The sequence below is a fragment of the Rana temporaria genome, chromosome 9 (genome assembly GCF_905171775.1).
Source record: "Rana temporaria chromosome 9, aRanTem1.1, whole genome shotgun sequence".
NCBI classification, from domain to species: Eukaryota; Metazoa; Chordata; class Amphibia; order Anura; family Ranidae; genus Rana; species Rana temporaria.
Genome location: NC_053497.1, coordinates 63,389,617 through 63,410,377, shown reverse-complemented (window position 1 = coordinate 63,410,377; position 20,761 = coordinate 63,389,617). Strand labels below are relative to the sequence as shown.

At 41.7% G+C, this 20,761-nt stretch overlaps 1 protein-coding gene across 2 annotated transcripts in view; it reads left to right on the top strand.

Annotated features, from left to right (window-relative positions):
• The window catches only part of LRCH2 (leucine rich repeats and calponin homology domain containing 2), a 138,045-nt gene that overhangs the window by 23,298 nt on the left and 93,986 nt on the right, over positions 1-20,761 (top strand). For both annotated transcript variants that reach the window (XM_040323668.1, XM_040323666.1), the window contains exons 2-6: positions 15,006-15,150; positions 15,287-15,413; positions 15,535-15,640; positions 16,922-17,058; positions 19,567-19,700. In XM_040323668.1, coding sequence (XP_040179602.1) covers positions 15,006-15,150; positions 15,287-15,413; positions 15,535-15,640; positions 16,922-17,058; positions 19,567-19,700 — 649 coding nt within the window. The remainder of the gene's footprint in view (positions 1-15,005; positions 15,151-15,286; positions 15,414-15,534; positions 15,641-16,921; positions 17,059-19,566; positions 19,701-20,761) is intronic.

Sequence of the window (20,761 nt, the reverse complement as noted above, 5' to 3'; positions counted from 1 at the left end):
ATTTTTTCTTTTTTTATGTGCAAAAAGATGTGCATTTTTTTTCTTATTTTCATTGAGTAAACTTGGTTTTTAAAGCAAAACTTTTTTTAGCCCAGGTTCACACTGGGTACGATTTGGTACGATTTGAGATGCGATTTCACATGTCAAATCCAGGGCTGTGGAGTCGGTAGATAAATACTCCGACTTCTCAGTTTTATGTACTTCCGACTCTGACTCTGACTCCTCTATTAATATGCGAATGTATTTTATACATTCCTTGAGGGAAAGAAACGCAACCTACCACAGGACTACTGGCTGGGAAGCCAACAGTCTACTGTATTGCACAGTTTAAGCAAAAGACAAACACAATGAAAACAATCAAGTGGCTGGATAGTAGCAGCAGGCATAAACATCAGGAACGGGATCTTTACCAGTTTAAAAATACAAACCACATTATTTGGTTGTTTTAGAACAAAAACAAAGCTTATCTATAATGAACCAAAAACAAAATCTGTAAAACCTAGAAATGGTTTATACAGGGAGTGCAGAATTATTAGGCAAGTTGTATTTTTGAGGATTAATTTTATTATTGAACAACAACCATGTTCTCAATGAACCCAAAAAACTCATTAATATCAAAGCTGAATATTTTTGGAAGTAGTTTTTAGTTTGTTTTTAGTTTTAGCTATTTTAGGGGGATATCTGTGTGTGCAGGTGACTATTACTGTGCACAATTATTAGGCAACTTAACAAAAAAAAATATACCCATTTCAATTATTTATTTTTACCAGTGAAACCAATATAACATCTCAACATTCACAAATATAAATTTCTGACATTCAAAAACAAAACCAAAAACAAATCAGTGACCAATATAGCCACCTTTCTTTGCAAGGACACTCAAAAGCCTGACATCCATGGATTCTGTCAGTGTTTTGATCTGTTCACCATCAACATTGCGTGCAGCAGCAACCGCAGCCTCCCAGACACTGTTCAGAGAGTTATTTTGCGCCTTGGTTTTTCCACACGCTTCTTGCGACCCTGTTGACTATTTTGAATGAAACGCTTGATTGTTCGATGATCACGCTTCAGAAGCTTTGCAATTTTAAGAGTGCTGCATCCCTCTGCAAGATATCTCACTATTTTTGACTTTTCAGAGCCTGTCAAGTCCTTCTTTTGACCCATTTTGCCAAAGGAAAGGAAGTTGACTAATAATTATGCACACCTGATATAGGGTGTTGATGTCATTAGACCACACACCTTCTCATTACAGAGATGCACATCACCTAATATGCTTAATTGGTAGTAGGCTTTCGAGCCTATACAGCTTGGAGTAAGACAACATGCATAAAGAGGATGATGTGGTCAAAATACTCATTTGCCTAATAATTCTGCACTCCCTGTATTAATCTTGAAATGTAGTTATAGGCTTAGCAAATGCAAATCAATTCAATGTAGAGTTCTAAGGAAGAGAATTGCCTCTGGCAGATCCTCTTTCATAGAGGCTCTTAAGTCAGACTTTATTATTTTTAGGGCTGAAAATAATCTTTCGACACTGACTTGGGTGGGTGGCATTGCAGTAACTATTCTGGCCACATCACTAACGATCTCTGGATAAACAAGGATGGCTTCTTCAACAGTAAGTTTTGATGAGCGATCATACTTTTCAACTTCTTTTAGTGCTTTATAAAACTCCTGTTGGAATTTTTTTATTTGGACACTTACTGGTTCTCTAACATGCGTTCCCTGTAAAAGCAGAACACAATACTATGGAAAGTATAAGTATTGCAGCTCCTAATTGTGCGTTGCGTGCCATATAGTGAAGCACATGAAAAGCGTGCTTCTTCACGGTCACTTAACGTGTTCGTTTTGCGGTTACGTGAGGCACTGCATGCATTGGTCTTTATTCTTACAGTAGAGAAGTCATTAATTATAACTTTTTGTGAATTGCGACATTTAAACTTGCTTTTTTTTTTTTTTTTAATTCCAATCTAAATTTAGTAGGAGTCGGTGCATTGTTTGCCGACTCCGACTCCAGGTACCCAAAATTTCCCCCGACTCCTCGACTCCACAGCCCTGGTCAAATCGGCGGCATTTGTCGGCAATTGTCAGCAATGGCACCGTCCTAATCGATGCGGCGCTCCACCGATTTCAAAAAGTAGTTCCTGTACTACTTTTTGCGATTTCGGGCCGCGATTTACATTGAACACTGCACATATGTCTCTTAAATCGCGGCGAAATCGCAGCCGTAAAATCGCGATTTTTACCACAATTTTGAATTTGCAGCAGTGTGAACCAAGCCTGAGGGTAAAGGCCTTCTCTCATTGTAAGAGGTGGAGATTGGATCAGGTGGAGTGGGGCAGTGATTTCACAATTGGATAAAGCCGTGTATACATGAGAAAATATACACATTTTTCAATGAATGTTGGCAGTGCCGAGTGGGCGATGTCCTTTGAGTGTGCAGCTCCCGCTGTATGTAGCATGGACTACTACAGTGAGTTGCAGCATCCCCAGCTGCCCTTCAGTTGTCACATAGGAATACTTACATTGATCCAAGCTGGCGTGCTTTAAGTATGGAAAAATTATTATTCCTGGAGTTTAGCTTTAAGTACTTCGGTTTTTCCTGATCGGTATATTTGTCTGAGAACAGCGGCTTGGAAAATATTGAAGTCCGTCTCACAGTAGTTTCCTGGGTCAGAGGAGATTTATAGAATAATCCATTGAAGTCAATCTCTATCTTGAATGCATTTCCTGCGCTGTATTTCTTCCTGATGATGTTTCTCTGTGAAATAATCAATAGTCTTAATATCCTGCCAGTCTGCATGCTGCAAGGTTTTCACATTAAAATAGTTCTAATCATACCATATTCTTCTGAACGTTTCCCTTCTTTTAATTAATGCTTTAAACAGCTTTGTGTTGGTATCGTGCTTTTTTACCAAACATCACAGCCAGGTTTAAGACATTGCCTTCTTTCTATGCATCTGATTTGGAGAAAGCTATAAATGCTAATTGAAGTTGCAAATTCACAGAAGACTGGCTGTCTGAAATGTAAATGTGAGGAGATTTTGATGTGTGTTTTTTTTTTTTTTTTTTTTGGAATATGCCATCTGAATATGTCACTGTGGTTGGTTTCTTAAGAGCCCACTCTGTCAGATTGAAATGTTTTATATTTGCTTAAAAGTAGGGGTGCAACGGATCGTCATTGATCCGAACCGAAAAAGATTGATCCGAACCGCACACACGTGATCCGAGGATTGTTTTCTAAAAAAAAAAAAATAATAATAATAATTTGCGCATGTTCAGTCCACACACAGCGTGGTCATGGCGAATGGAGGAGCTTGAATGCCCCGCGTCATTTAAATCCCCTGTATGGGAGCATTTTGTCTTCCATGTCAAATATAATGATGAAGGAAAGAGGTTAGTGGATAAAACCGTGACGGTGTGTAGGCAATGTGGCACAAGAATGCCATACGACAGTGGGAAGACATCAAGTATTGTCACTAGGGGTGCAACTGATCCGTATGGATCAGCACCTTCAGGTCGGGACACACGGCGATCCACGGGCCTCCCGGTCCATAGGAAAGGCCGCGGCTTCGGTCTAGCTATCGAAGGTCCACCCGGCGCGGGGGATGCAGGCTGCTCCTCGGAGTTTGTGGGCACTTGAGCTCAATACGTCATTGACTCCTAACAGCCCAGCGATGAGCTCCATGCTGCACCTTGAGGAATCCACACGGGGAGCCGCTGCCGCCGCCGCACTGGGCGTCCTGCTGCTTGCCAGAGAAGAGAGAGGAGGCGATCGGGGGGATCTGTATGGACTGAGCACATAGGGGGGATTTTCACTAGACACTCAGCCCGCCGATCAATGACACTAAAGGGATCTGATGATTGGGATAGTTCAGGTCACAGTAGGGAACTGGTGACACCACTTTCGTACATGGGGCTGCGACTTCCACTTGGCTGCACATATAAGTATTGCGAGATGCAGTTATTTCAACACAAAACAGAGCTTATACGCTTAAATACAGTATTTGTAAATCTGACGGACTGTTTAAATGTGAAAATCAAGAGGTGTTCTGTCATATTAGCAATAAACAGTCCGTCGGATTTCCAAACACTGTATTTAAGCACATAAGCTCAGTTTTGTGTTGAGAAGAACTGTGAAATCTAAAACTCTGGTGGGTGTAACAAGATTTGTCTTTTTTTTTTTTTTTTTGCTGATCCGAAAATGATCCGATCCGTGACTCCTGATCCGAGGATCGATCCGATCCGTGAGTTTTTTGATCCGTTGCACCCCTACTTAAAAGAGAAGTAAGGGATTTTTATTTTCCCATATTCATACTTGCCTAGGTGTATGCAGCATCGGACCGATTTTTGCATCTGTCCCCCACCGCCTCTTCACTGAGAACCGAGCCACCGAACATCGCCGATGGCTCAGTTTTCTCGCCTCCCTGAGCAGAGAGATGCTGCCTGTAAGTCGGCATCTCTCCTGCTCCTCCATGCTCATTGGAGTGCCGAGCTGGAAAAAAAAACTAAAAAAACTGACATGGGTTATGACCTTCCTGTACGCTATGTTCCCAAAATGGGTAATAAGGTTTTGCCCATGGTTCTACTTCATGGTAAAAAAAACTTTTAGGCTTTAGAAACACTGCTCTAAGCAGGAAAGGGAGGTAAAATTAACTATTTGTGGTTTCCTCGTGCCTTTTGTGAATTATGTGGGAATGAGTGAGTGAGTGAGTGAGGGACTTGTAAAGCGCAACACATGCGAACTGAATCGCCTCTGGGCGCTGTATCCATTTCATGGGTAAGGAACCCCTTGACCTCAGAAGAGATGGGTTTTAATCTTTCTCCTGAAGGCCAAGTGGTCCAACTCCAGTCGGATGGTGGTTGGTAGTGCATTCCTCAGGCGAGGTCCCTGGACTGCAAATCTTCGATCTCTTTTGGACTTGGGTATCTGGAGTAGGTTTTGATTGGTGGATCGCAGAATGCGATTGGGGTTATGGGCTTTTATTTTTTCGCATAGATATTGGGGGGCGTTGCCTTGAATACACTTATGTATTAGGCAGAGTGCCTTGAAAGTGATTCTGTCTTTTTTACTGTCAACCAATGAAGGGATCTCAGCGAAGGTGAGATTTAGTCCCATGGTTTTTTTCCAGTCACTAGTCAAGCGGCCGTATTTGGAACGACTTGCAGACGAGTGATTTGGTATTTGGGGAGTCCTAGATAGAGGGCATTTGCGTAGTCGAGTCTGGAATTGATGATTGTTCCCACCACGACTGCAATGTCCTCTTTTGGGATAAAGGGCGTGAGTCTGCGTAGTAGGCGCAGCAGATAGTGGGATCCGCTGACTACTGACCCTATTTGTGCATCCATTGTCATGTAGGTATCGAACATGACTCGGAGACTTTTGACTTTGGTGCTAGGGGTGATAGTTTTACCCAGAATGGGCGGGGGAGTCCATGTTGACGCGGGGTGATTTTTCCTTTGTAGCGCCACCTTTTACGGCTATCACAGCTCCAAGTCGCTTTGGATAAGTCTCTCTGAGCTTGCCACATCTTACCACTGGGATTTTTGCCCATTCCTCCTCGCAAAACTGCTCCAGCTCCTTCAAGTTGGATGGTTTGCGCTTGTTAACAGCAATATTTAAGTCTGACCACAGATTTTCTATTGGATTGAGGTCTGGGATTTGATTAGGCTATTCCAACACATTTACATGTTTCCCCTTAAACCACTCAAGTGTTGCTTTAGCGTATCTTTAGTGTATTTGGGGTCATTGTCCTGCTGGAAGGTGAACCTCTGTTCTAGCCTCAAATCGCACACAGAATGGTACAGGTTTTGCTCAAGAATATCCCTGTATTTAGCATCATCCATCTTTCCCTCAACTCTGACCAGTTTCCCAGTCCTAAATGCTGAAAAACATCACTACAGCATGATGCTGCCACCACCATGTTTCACTGGGGATGGTGTTCTTTGTGTGATGTGATGTGTTGGGTTTGTGCCGGACATAGTTTTCTTTGATGGCCAAAATGTTCACTTTTCGTCTCATCAGACCAGAGCACCTTCCTCCATTCATTTTGGGAGTCTCCCACATGCCTTTTCACAAACTCAAAATGTGCCATTTTGTTTTTTGCTGAAAGTAATGGCTTTTCTTCTGGCCACTCTGCCATAAAGCCCAACTCTATGGAGTGTACGGCTTATTGTCCTCCTATGTACAGACACTCCAGTCTCTGCTGTGGAACTCTGCAGCTCCTCCAGGATTACCTTAGGTCTCTGTGCTGCCCTCCTTGCCCGGTCCTTGAGTTTTGGTGTGCGGCCGTCTCTTGGCAGGTTTGCTGTTGTGCCATTGCCTTTCCATTTGGTTATGGGATCATCAAAGATTTGGATATTTTTTTTATAACCTAACCCTGACTTGTACTTCTCAACAACATTGTCCCTTACTTGTTTGGAGAGTTCCTTGGTCTTCATGGCAGTGTTTGGTTAGTGGTGCCTCTTGCTTAGGGGTTGCAGCCTCTGGGGCCTTTTAAAAAGGTGTGTATATGTAATGACAGATCATGTGACACTTAGATTGCACACAGGTGGACATCATTTCACTAATTATGTGACTTCTGAATGTAATTGGTTGCACCAGAGCTTTTTATGGGCTTCATAACAAAGGGGGTGAATATATATGCACATGCCAATTATCAGTTTTTTATTTCAGAAAAATAGTTTTATGTATATATTTTTCCTTCACCAACTTGGACTATTGTGTTCTGAGCCATAACATATAATTCCGATTTAAAAAAAAAAAAAACATTGACTGTAATGTAACAAAACAGGTAAAAAGCCAAGGGGGGTGAATACTTTTGCAAGGCACTGTATATAGCCTAAAAGCAAGTGGTCACACCAATATCATGGTTGCAGCTGTCACCTGCCCAAAACTATCACATGGGAGCTTGTTGGCACCCTTTATAATAGCAGTAAGGTTTAAATAGGGAGAAAAACGCAACATGCAAATGCAAACGTGCTCAGAGGTTCCAAAAGCACATGTAAACTGCAATTGCACCACATTCAAGGTATCAGTGGAAACGTCAGAATGAGAACAATAATTGTGACGGTGCACGTGTTTTTGAGTCTTGAGATGTTTGGTATCGATTTGCTCAATGGCAACATCATCTTTTATATGTTTAATAAAAATTGGGTTTTATATTGTGTTTGCTTTAATCAAAAAAAAATGTAGTGTATTTTTTCCTTTAAAATTCATCAACACCTGTGCAAATCCCATGTTTATATAAAAAAAATTGCATCCACCATCATGTTATTCGCCAGGGCCTCTGCTTTCAGAACTATATCATATATGGGGGTTCAAAGTAATTTTTCAGCATTAAATACAGATTGTAATGTGTGAAAAATAGTGGTTAAAAAAGCACTTCATAAACCAATCAGTGACTTGGCAACCAACACCTATCGAGATAAACACCTTGGTCAGAAGTGCTGTATGTAGTGTAAAATGCAGCACAGAGCATAGTGGTTATAAGATCTGTTCACCTTTCCAGAAAAAAAAAAAGTGCATTTTATTTATTTTAGAAGCCTGTAAAGCATTGCACCCACAATCAGCAGATCACAAGTGCAATCTCAGACTCCTGCAGAGACTGTCTGTGTAGCTGTCTGCCTGAACCCCATACTGGCAGGTAGTTACTGAATGACAGGTAGAATCAATGAACTACTAGTGCGCTCACCGGCACCCTGGTAGTTCATTGAGAACTACAAGCCATCAACCTCCAAAAACTGTCGACACTTGTAGTTCATTCATTCACAGAACTCGAATGAACGACGAGGCCATGTGGGAGGAGCCCCGCATGGCTGCATTATTTTCAAACTATGACAGCGGGTGCAGGAAAAAGATACCTGGCCTGCTGTCACAATTGGAAGGGGGATCGGGGAGAGGTCGCAAGAACATTTTTCATGTTCCACCCCAAAAACTTGCTTTTTTCAGGAGTGTGTGACATGGGGTGCAAGTTTTAGGAGTGTGTAACATGCCGGCCAATGTACAACCATAAATCCACCCCCACCCCCAAAGGTGCAGGGCTCTCCGCCCAAATTGGCTCCAGTGTTTCACTGAACTGATATGAAGGGAAATGTGTGAACTTTGGATTTGCACTACTTTGCAATGTGTATGAGACAAGGCTAGAGTGTTTGGACTGCTGAATAAATAGATTTTCTGTGTCTGATTGCAAGTTCCCAACATGCTTTGTCCTCTTCTCTACCACCTTCAGCAATTTCATTTCTGGGATTTTTTTCTTTACTCGCTTTTATAGCATGAGTTTTGCACACAGCCATGCTGACATCACTGTCATGATAAATTATGACGGTTATTATTAACAATCCCTAAATAAACACAGTTGTCTTAGTGGTGTCTTCTTGATGTTGGAAAGATAAATGAGAACTGACTAGCACATTATAAGGAAAGCAAGGGTCACTGCCAATGAAATCTGGTTGTGTGTATGTGTATATAGTTCATATACAGGTGAAACTCGAAAAATTTGAATATCATGCAAAAGTTCATTTATTTCACTAATGTAATGTAAAAGGTGAAACTAATATATGAGATAGACTCATTACATGCAAAGCAAGATAGTTCAGGCCAAGATTTGTCATAATTGTGATGATTATGGCTTGCAGCTCATGAAAACCCCAAATCCATGATCTCAGAAAATTAGAATATTACATGCAATCAATAAAACAAGGATTGTACATCGAACAATAACGGATCTCTGAAAAGTATAAGCATGCATATGTACTCAGTACTTGGTTTGGGCCCCTTTTGCAGCAATTGCTGCCTCAATGCGGCGTGGCATGGAAGCTGTCAGCCTGTGGCACTGCTGAGGTGTTATGGAAGACCAGGATGCTTCAATAGCGGCCTTCAGCTCTTCTGCATTGTTTGGTCTCATGTCTCTCATCTTTCTCTTGGCAATGCCCCATAGATTCTCTATGGGGTTCAGGTCCGGCGAGTTTGCTGGCCAATCAAGCACAGTAATCCCACAGTCATTGAACCAGGTTTTGGTGCTTTTGGCAGTGTGGGCAAATGCCAAGTCCTGCTGGCAAATGAATTCAGCATCCCCATAGAGTTCATCTGCGGAAGGAAGCATAAAGTGCTCCAAAATCTCCTGGTAGACGGCTGCATTGACCCTGGACTTAATGAAGCACGATGGACCAACACCAGCAGATGACTTGGCTCCCCAAATCAACACAGACTGTGGAAATTTCACACTGGACTTCAAGCATCTTGCAGTGTGTACCTCTCCATTCTTCCTCCAAACTCTGGGTCCTTGGGTCCAAATGAGATACAAAATTAGCTCTTATCAGAAAAGAGGACTTTGGACCACTGAGCAACAGACCAGGTGTGTTTTTCTTTAGCCCAGGTAAGACGCTTCTGACGTTTTTTTGTTCAGGATTTATTTGACGAGAAATACGACATTTGAAGACCATGTCCAGGCTCCGTCTGTGTGTGGTGGCTCTTGATGCACTGACTCCAGCCTCAGTCCACTTCTTGTGAAAGTCCCCAACACTTTTGAATGGCCTTTTCCTGACAATCCTCTCCAGGCTGCCGTCATCTCTGCTACTTGTGCGCCTTTTTCTTCCACACTTTCCCCTTCCACATAACTTTCTTTTAATGTGCTTTGATACAGCATTTTAGAAACATCCAACATCATTTGCAATTACACTTTTGAGGCTTTCCCTCCTTATGGAGGGTGTCGATGATGGTTTTCTGCACAACTGTCAGGTCGGCAGTCTTTTTCATGATTGTGATTCCTACTGAACCAGACTGAGACCATTTAAAGGCTCAGGAACCCTTTGCAGGTGTTATGGCTTATTTAGCTGATTAGAGTGGGACACTTTGAGCCTAGAATATTGCACCTTTTCACAATATTCAAATTTTCAGAGATTGTGGATTTGGGATTTTCATGAGCTGTAAGCCATAATCCGTCACAATTATGACAAATCGCTGCTTTATAATATATATATATATATATATATATATATATATATATATAATTTATATATACCGTTTTTATCGGCGTATACGCGCACTTTTTTGCCCTGTAAATCAGGGCAAAATCGTGGGTGCGCGGTATACGTCGATACCCGCTTTCCCGCGCCGAGTTTTGAACACTGCGCCGACCTATACCGAGCGCAGTACACTCGGGTATAATCGGGCAGTCTCGGCAACTTCCGCGCTCACGTCCTGGACGTACAGGACGTCAGCGCGGGTAGCCGAGCATTGCCGACAATACAGGAGTGTCAGAGCACTCTGGCCCTCGTGTATTGTCGGCAATGCTCCGCTACCCGCGCTGACGTCCAGGACGTGAGCGCGAAAGTTGCCGAGACTGCCCGACTATACCCGAGTGTACTGCGCTCGGTATAGGTCGGCGCAGTGTTCAAAACTCGGCGCGGGAAACGAGCGAGGACGCCGCAGAAGGACACCGGACACGCCGCAGAAGGACACCGGAAGCCGCAGAAGGACGCCGGACCCGACGAGGCCGCCGCGCAAGACACCAAAACTGTAAGTACAAAAAAAAACGTTTTTTTCCACAGGATTCAGGGTCACTTTAGGGGTGCGCGGTATACGCGGGAGCGCGTTATACCGCGATAAATACGGTATATATATATATAATATAATTATTCTGGGCGCCTGCCTTTTACATGCACATGAATTTTAATGGCATTCCAGTCTTGGTAAGTAGCGTTCAATATTGAGTTGGCCCTCTCCTTGCAGCTATAACAGCTTCAACTCTTCTGGGAAGGCTGTCCACAAGGTTTAGGAGTGTCTATGGGAATGTTTGACCTTTCTTCCAGAAGCGCATTTGTGAGGTCAGGCACTGATGTTGGACCAGAAAGTCTGGCTCATAGTCTGCTCTAATTCATTCCAAAGGTGTTTCTCCACCCCAAACTTGTTCATCCATGTCTTTATGGACCTTGTTTTTGCACTGTGCTGTCATGTTGGAACAGGAAGGGGCCATCCCCAAACTGTTCCTACAAAGTTGGGAGCATAAAATTGTCCAAAATGTCTTCGTATGTTGACGCCTTAAGAGTTCCCTTCACTGGAACTAAGGTGTCAAGCCCAACCCCTGGAAAAAAAAAAACACTCCATAATCCCCCCCCCCCCTTTTAATAGTTTTTTTTTCATCCATATACAAAATGCAAAGTGAGTGAACAGAAGAAAAATTCAAATCAATCTTTGCTGTGACCACCCTTTTGCTTCAAACGAGCATCAATTCTTCTAGGTACACTTGCACACAGTTTTTCAAGGATTTTAGCAAGTGGGTTGTTCTAAACATCTTGGTGAACTAACCAGAGATTTTCTGTGGATGTCGTCTGCCTTCAAATCCTTTTGTTCTTTTTACGTAATCCCAGACAGACTTGATGTTGAGATCAGGGCTCTGTGGGGGGCCAAACCATCATTTCCAGGACTCCTTTTTCTTCACGCTGAAGATAGTCCCTAAAGTGGATGTAAACCCTCATATACAGTGGGGATCGAAAGTTTGGGCACCCCAGGTAAAAATTTGTATTAATGTGCATAACTAAGCCAAGGAAAGATGGAAAAATCTCCAAAAGGCATCAAATTACAGATTAGACATTCTTATAATATGTCAAAAGTTTGATTTTATTTCCATCATTTACACTTTCAAAATTAAAGAAAACAAAAAATGGCATCTGCAAAAGTTCGGGCACCCTGCAGAGTTAATATCTTGTACTGCCCCCTTTGGCAAGTATCACAGCTTGTAAATGCTTTTTGTAGCCAGCCAATAGTCTTTCAATTCTTGTTTGAGGTATCTTTGCCCATTCTTCCTTACAAAAGTCTTCCAGTTCTTGGAGATATCTGGGCTGTCTGTCACGCACTGCTCTTTTAAGGTCTATCCATATATTTTCAATTATGTTGAGGTCAAGAGCTTGTGAAGGCCATGGCAAAACCTTCAGTTTATGCCTCTTGATGTAATCCCCCATGGTGTGTTTAGGATCATTATGCATTTGTAGAAGCCATCCTCTCTTTAACTTCAGCTTTTTCACAGATGGCATCAAGTTACCATCCAAAATTTGCTGAAATGTTATTGAATCCATTTTTCCTTCTACTCGTGAAATATTCCCTGTGCCACTGGCTGCAATACAACCCCAAAGCATGATAGATCCACCTCCATGCTTAACAGTTGGACAAAGGTTATTTTCATTAAATTATGTGCCCTTTCTTCTCCAAACGTACCTTTGCTCATTCCAGCCAAAAAGTTCTATTTTAACCTCATCGGTCCACAGAACTTGTTTCCAAAATGCATCAGGCTTGTCTATATGTTCATTTGCAAAGTCCAAACGCTGATTTTTGTGGTGAGGACGTAGAAGAGGTTTTCTTCTGATGACTCTTCCATGAAGACCGTATTTCTTTATAGTGGAATAGTGTACCACAACTCCAGTGTCTGCCAGATCTTTCTGGAGGGATCGTGCAGTCAAACGTGGGTTTTGAATTGCTTTTCTCACAATCCTGCGAGCTGTTCTGTCTGAATTTTTTTTCTTGGTCTTCCAGATCTTGCTTTAACTTCCACTGTTCCTGGTGACTGCCATTTCTTAATTACATTCCGAACAGAGGATATTGACATCTGAAAACACTTTGCTATCTTCTTATAGTCTTCTCCAGCTTTGTGAGCGTCAACTATTTTCAGTTTCAGTTTTCTAGACAACTTTGTTAATTAAGTGTTCTTGCATAGCAAGACCACTTACTGTTATCTCACATATATATTATTCTTTTAGCCAAATTTACCACCCTAACTCCTCCCACAGCTTTTACACTACATAGACAGTAATATACCAAAACGTGCGGATTGTTCCTGATTGGTGTGCTATTACTTTGTGGAATGTTTTGCCAAATGGTTCATGAAATATATAGTAGTTTTTGCAGAGAAACTGGTCCCATAGAAATGAATGGCGAAACTAGAGTGGGAGCTGACAAAAGCTGAAAAATCAGGACATGATTTCAAAACTGCCACCACTCCCTCATTTTCAAGCCCACCTATCAAAACGTTCAGCCATCCCTGCTGCCACTACACATGTCCATGCTAAGCCATAGTCCTGATAGTTTTCACAATATGACCATTTGTTTGCAACTCGCGCCATCCATTGACATTCATTGAAACTACACTCTAGCCACCTAAAATTTGAAGGGCAATATCTAAACTGTGACTGTGCCTTCAATTTTAATATTTCAGAGACATACTATGCATCAAAATGTAGGTCTGGGTCTTGTGATTCTCACAATAAAAAAAGCTCTTCGCTGTAGGATTTATAGTTTTTAAATACGACTGTTTGAAGAATAAAATGTATTCAGGAGAGACAAAATACTTTGACCTGTGCTTAGAACCTGCATAAACAGGGCATGAACGTTGCCAGGAAACATAGCTCCTTCCACACAGCGCTGAGGGGAATTGTAGCTCCTCCGACAAAGCTCTGAGGGGAATTATAGCATTATTGCTCCTCCCATACAGCTCGGAGGGGAGTGAGCTTTGGGCAAAAACGTTGCAATTAAATGTGCTATATAAATAAAAGTTGAAATGCATTTCTCACTCTGTCAAGCTTGTCATGTGCACTTATTAAATTTGATCAATCAATTGGTTAGTGTAATGTTTACTATCTTTACTCACTCCAAACACGCCACACAGTTACTCTGCCCACTCCATAAAGTTACTCTGCCCACTCCATAAAGTTACCCAGTCCAACCTTTCTACAGTTACTCCAGCCATTCCAACCACACAACAGTTACTCAAGCCACTTCACCCAGTTACTCCGCCCACTCCAGTTGTAGTCTACTGGTGGAGGCAACAACACTTCACACAATTTCCGCAGAAATTGTAGCTTTTCTAGTTGATAAAGAATAAACTATTTACACCTCTATTTCTGACAGCATTCTTAATTTTACAACATTTTTTCCACACCTGCCTAAAACTTTTGTACTGTGTGTGTATGTATCTGTATCTATATGTATGTGTAATATATATATATAATGTATGCGCGCGCACACACGGAATTATATAGCCTAGCAGCCCAGACATCGGGTTCACCATTCAGGGGCAGCATGGTTCAGCCATACTGACAGACCTGGAAACGCGCTCCCAGTGTGTCCTTCTCAAATGCTGCCTTGGCAATAATGGCGTTTACAAGGGAATCCACCTAAATGTCCTCTTTAAAGCCTGCCACAACCGCTTGCACGTGCACACTTCAAAACTTCAGGATCTCCCCCTTTTGGGCCAAAGCTGCCTGTGGTTAAGCCCTGAAAAGGCTTTCACACTGATGCAGTGTGGTGTACCCATAGGTTTTTGCAGGTTACCTGTGCTTTGCTATAGACCTTTATTTCCTAGGGTGGTTTTGGTGTGTTTTCAGCAAACTGAAGCTCCTCTTTAAGACCCTGCCTTCTCCCCTTGTGTAATAAAGAAGCATAAATGGATATATACTGTATAAGTAATATTTGTACTAATATTAACACAGTTTCAAACTATCATTATCTTTTTTTCTTGTTTTTTGGGGGGAAAAAATCAGACCTCCCCCTTCTCATTCTTAAAATCAGATTTGTAAGTAGATTATAGATGTCAGAATCTAAATTACTGCCCAGCCTGACCAGGGAATACATATATACAGTTACAGCCGGTTCACACTGCAGAGGCACGACTTCGGGGGCGACTCTGCAAGTCGTTCTGAAGACGACTTCAGAGGCGATTAGCAAAATGACTTCTGTATAGAAGTCAATGCAAATCGCCCTGAGCCGCCCCCAAAGTCGTACAAGAACCTTTTTCTAAGTCGGAACGACTTGCGTTGCTCCTATTAGAACGGTTCTATTGCATAGAATGGGCTCAGCCGCCTGACGAGTCGCCCCAGTGTGAACCGGCTCTCAGGCTTAAATTAGGCCCCTATCAGACCTGTGAGTTGTGGTAATGTGTGTTTTTAAATGTGTGTTATTGTAATGCAGTCTATCACATTATTCGTATTAACCCACTTCATTTTTTCTTTTTTAGACCTCTCTAAGAACAGATTTATAGAAATACCACATGATGTTTGTCTGTTTGCACCGCTCGAAACCTTAAATTTATATCACAACTGCATCAAGTGCATTCCGGAAACCATTAAACACCTTCAAATGCTAACGTATTTAAATATCAGGTAAGTGAGCTATTTTCACAAAAGTATCAAGTGTTCCCAGTTGCTCTCACATTTCACCCAGGGTGTTTTTCTTTTCTTTTATTCACTAGCTCTACCTCGTGTTCTTCCTGAACATTACATTTTTTTCTTCTTTCAGTCGAAATCTCTTATCAACATTGCCAAAATATCTCTTTGACTTGCCACTGAAAGTTTTGGTCGTTAGTAATAATAAACTGGTTTCTATTCCCGAGGAGGTTGGGAAATTAAGAGATTTGATGGAGCTGGTGAGCGTTTTGTTTACGTGTGTGTGTGTGTGTGTGTGTGTGTGTGTTTTTTTTATTTTATTCCTGTTGTGATTCATAGTTCTTGTGGTTTAATCTTGATTTGGTTATATGCATTTCTCAGGATGTCAGCTGTAATGAAATACAAGTTCTTCCTTCACAAGTAGGAAAACTCCATTCACTCAGAGAACTTAATTTGAGAAGAAACAATCTGCAAGTCTTGCCAGATGGTAAGCTTTGTTGAAGCTTTAAAAAAGTGCTTTGTCCACAAGTTGCACCAATGGAAATGCTTTGTAGTATGTTCATGTGGGCGTGGAAATGTCTGTCTTCTGATGTAAAGACTCGACCCCCTTACCACGTGATCAGCTGTCAGCCAATGATGGCTGATCATGTGATGTAAACAGAGCCGGTAATCGGCTATTTGATAGCGTAAGGAGAAAAAGAAAAAGCTGGTCACTGATGGCTGTTGGAGGGACATTGGTCCCGATCAGGGAGAGCTCATTTGTGCCACCAAGCAGTGCACAACAGTGCCGCCTTCCAGTGCCCACCAGCACCACCCATCAGTGCCCACAGTGTCACCTACCAGTGCCCATCAGGATACTGATAGGGTGGTACCTATCAGTAACACCCATCAGTGCTGCCTTATCTGTGCCTATCAGTGCCTCCTTATCTGTCCCCATCAGTGCCTCCTTATCTGTCCCCATCAGTGCCTCCTTATCTGTCCCCATCAGTGCCTCCTTATCTGTCCCCATCAGTGCCTCCTTATCTGTGCCTATCAGTGCCCACCAGTGCAGCCTATCAGTGCCCACCAGGGCAGCCTCATCATCGCATATCAATAAAGGAGAAACATTACCTGTTTGCAAAATTTTATAACAGACTATGAAACATGATTTATTTACTTATTTTTCAAAATTGTCCATTTTTTTTGTTTGTTTAGCAAAAAATAAAAACCCCAGTGGTGATTAAATACCACCAAAAGAAAGCTCTATTTGTGTGAAAAAAATATATAAAAATGTCATTTGGGCACAGTGTAGTATGACCGCGCAATTGTCATTCAAAGTGCGTCAGCGCTGAAAATTGGTCTGGTCAGGAGGGGGGTTTAAGTGCCTAGTAAGGAAGTGGTTAAGCTATTTTAGGCAAACATAAAATAAAAATTAGACCTATTTTTATATTATTGGAATGCCAAGAAATTGGTTATAACACATCACTAACACTTTGCAAAATGGCATCTTGTGCGCCTACAGTTTCACAGATGTGTCCGCTGCAGCTAGTGAGATTTGTTAATCGGTGCTCTGCATTACTGATCAGCTGTCAGATGGCAAAGCCCTCTCCTCGGGGGAGGGGTGATTACAAAGCATTGTTTGACTTTTTTTTTTTAGCCAGTGATGACTGTTATTCTCTTTTATAGGCCTGTTTATATTTTTACATTTTTCTTTGTCATTTCTAAATATTATGTTAGCTTGATACTAACTGTGCAAAATATTTACATTTCTTCCTTTGTATTGCCTTAGAGTTATCTTCACTTCCTTTGGTAAAGCTGGATTTTTCATGTAATAAGATTACAGAAATCCCTGTTAGTTACAGGAAGCTGAGTCAGCTTGAAGTATTAATATTGGACAATAATCCTATGCAGATCCCTCCAGCACAGGTGAGTGTTCAGGCCATTTAATTAACTTTTGCTGTAATATAACCAGTTTTAAAGCTGTACATTTAAAGTAGTGCATGCACATTTTTTTTTTTTTTACTTTAAATAAATGTTGACAAGATGGTCTGCTTTAAATTCATATTGGACCTTTCCTAATACTCTCAAGTTACCCAGGGGCAAAAAAATTATATTGCGCTTTTTAGGATCATTATGTACAACTAAAAAGCATATCTACCTGCTCTTTGATTTGCTACCTAATACAGGCGGTCCCCGGGTTACAAACTTCCAACTTAACGATTCCTTCTTAGCGGTACATATGGAGATTGACGACAGAAAGTGAGAGGAAATATACCCCTAGGAAGGAATATTCACTCCTTTTAAAGGGGTTGTAAAGGTTCGTTTTTTTATTTTCTAAATGGGTTCCTTTAAGCTAGACAAAAACAAATCTCCTGCGCTCCGGTATTTTTTTGGAAAAGTGTTTGAAGAAAAGGTGAAACTCAATTGCAACTCAATTAAAAGGTATCTTCTAAAGTCTTGCAGCCCTCCTCTGAATCGTTGGAATTCATAGAACTAAAAGAAACAAAAAGAGGAAAACGGAGGGCGCACCGACCTAGTGTGATACTGATTGGTGGATTTTATTAAAATATTAAAAACAAATCATAATACTCACAAAAGGAGTGTTAAAAACAGGCCTTGAGTAACAATGCAGCAAAGAACCAACACCATCGGCATAACACGATATTGTTTCAATCCGTGACCGTGGCTAGGGCTGACGCGTTTCAGGGTAGAACCCCTTTCCTCAGAGCTTAGTGGTCTGCAGTGCTTCGAAGCACTGCAGACCACTAAGCTCTGAGAAAAGGGGTTTTTAACACTCCTTTTGTGAGTATTATGATTTGTTTTTACTATTTTAATAAAATCCACCAATCAGTATCACACTAGGTCGGTGCGCCCTCCGTTTTCCTCTTTTTGTTTCTTTTAGTTCCTTTAAGCTAGTGCATTGTTGGTTGGTTTTTCCTTCGATTTCCTTTCTATATTTTTTTTTCTTTGTCTGAATTTCTCATTTTCTGTTCCTCCTCAGTAAGCTGTTCAGTAAGCTGTTCTGGCTGACTAACCACAGCTCGGATGATGGTGGAAAGCTTACTGAGGAGAAACAGGAAGGGAGAAATTCAGACAAAGAAAAACAATTTTTTAGAAGGGAAATCGAAGGAAAAGGTAAGCGAACCAACAATGCACTAGCTTAAAGGAACCTATTTAGAAAATAAAAAACAAACCTTTACAACCCCTTTAAGGCTTCATTCAGACGAGGCGGACTCCGTCGCCAAAGATGCTGCTAGCAGGACTTTTTTCACCGTCCTGCTAGCGCACCGCTCCAGTGTGGAAGCCTGAGGGGCTTTCACACTGCAGGGACAGCAGCGGCTCTTTCAGATTGGTTTGCAGGTGCTATTTTTAGCGTTTTTATCACTTGCAAAGCGATCCAGTGTGAAAGGGGTCTTGAGGTGAATTGCTATGTGGACTTGACAGGTAGGAGAGCCTTTTTATGGATTGTGTGCAGTGATGTTGCAAGCTGTCACAAGCAAAAGCATCACTCTTGCACATGCATTTATCTTGCACATTAGATGTTTTCTATAGCCATTGAAATAAAAAATAGATTCTTAAATGGGGCTAGCTGCAGTCATAAATTATCCAGTACAACCTGAAACCAAAACCAGTACTGTAGCCTATGATGTCCACCATTTTTTCCCGTTTATTCTTTATTGTGTTGTTTGCAGCTGAATACGTCTGTGTATGTGTATATGTGTGTGTCTGTGTGTGTGTGTGTGTGTGTATATGTATGTGTGTGTGTATATAATATATATATATATATATATATATATATATATATATATATATATATATATATATATATATATATATAATCCGTATTTATCGGCGTATACCGCACACTTTTTTGCCCTGAAAATAATCAGGGCAAAATCGTGGGTGCGCGATATTCGCCGCTTCCCGCACTGTGTTCCAACCACTGCGCCGACATATACCGAGCGCAGTATAGTCGGGCAGGCTCGCCCGAGTGTACTCTGCTCGGTATATGTCGGCGCAGTGGTTCGAACACAGCGCGGGGATCGAGTGGGGAGGACACCACGATGGCCACAGAAGGACGCCGGACCGGACAAGGCCGCCGATGGACTCGATGGACGACGGGCAAGACACCGACAAGGGGCATCCAAACTGTAAGTATTTTTTTTTTTTTTTTTTGCAGGAATTTTCCTTCAAGTTCAGGGGTGCGTGCTATACGCCGGGGCGCGTTATAGCCCGATAAATACGGTATATTAGCACTGCACTTTTTTTTACATTTAGAATAACAGCCCAGTGGAAAAAGTTCTCTGCACAATTACCTTGTTGTATTTGTCTTACCTATTACGCTGTGCTTTTTATTAATTTGTGTTTATGAATACACCTGTTTCTAGTGATTTGCATTGATGTAATAGTTTCATTTCTTTTGATTTAATACAGATTTGTCTGAAAGGAAAGATACATATATTCAAGTTTTTGAATATTCACGCATGCTGTCGGACAGAAAAGAAGCCCGATTCATTGGACTTGCCATCATTAGTGAAAAGACTGCCTTCACAACCTCTCACAGACAGGTATGCCATACCGATGTTTGTTTGATGTCCTTGCATTGTAATGAATTCCAGGCATCTACATTTCTGAATGAAACTTGGCATCAGTTATATTTGGTTTCATTTGGCCCAGTCAACAAGTAGAGGGCGGAACCACATTGAATGGCTATTTCCATCAGATGCTACTGAAACCTATGACAGGTTCACTTGATTTCCATTTTAAAGTAAAGCTGCAACCTTGGAAGAAATGATTTGTGCAATTCACACATTTCAGTATACAAACAGATTCCTCACTGTATGGAACCAATGGTTCAGCACGCCTATGCATTGTTTTCACCTGAAAGTCTTACCTCTCTCAAACATTTTATCCTGGATGGGAGGATTCGGGGGATTCCATCTGCAGGGTTGCACGTTCTAATTAAGTTCAGAATCCTTCCTGCTGCTGCAGTTTGTAACAGACATGTATACCTGTTTTGTTGTAATTTTGCTGAAAATCTTAAAGATGTGGGTGTGATTTTACATATACTGGATATGATGGAAAAGCAAACCATTAGTTCTATGGGCTATTCAGCAGGGGGGAGACTAGTGTTTCCATTGCTGCTTTGTTTTGTCTACCTTCTCACTGACTGAGGTCCACCCTGAACTCTATTCTTCATCTTGCTTCCTTATCTCCATCTATAATTCAGTGCCTGAAAACATTTAAAGCAGGGGTATTGAATTAAAATTCATGGAGGTCCGATAAGTAAAATTTTCTTCCAGCCGAGGTCCGCATCGCAGTTTCGTGCAATTACCCCAATTCTTTACATTGCAGCCCAAGGGTGCAGGCACGACACACCATTCGTTTGAATGGGCTGCTGCGCCTGTGTTTCTGCTGGGAAAAGGTCCTGGCATCTTTTTAAAAAGGCAGCCACAAGGAAACTGCATGATGCGTTTGTACCATGCAATTTCCATGTGCAGAAAATTGCACTTTGCATTTTAGTGCATTTAGGAGTCAATGGTACCCCTTTACGTTTTCTGTGCAGCACCTCATTTTGTGCGCAGCTGGTTGTCCGCTTCACATCTTCCCCACCACAGCCCTGTCCCCC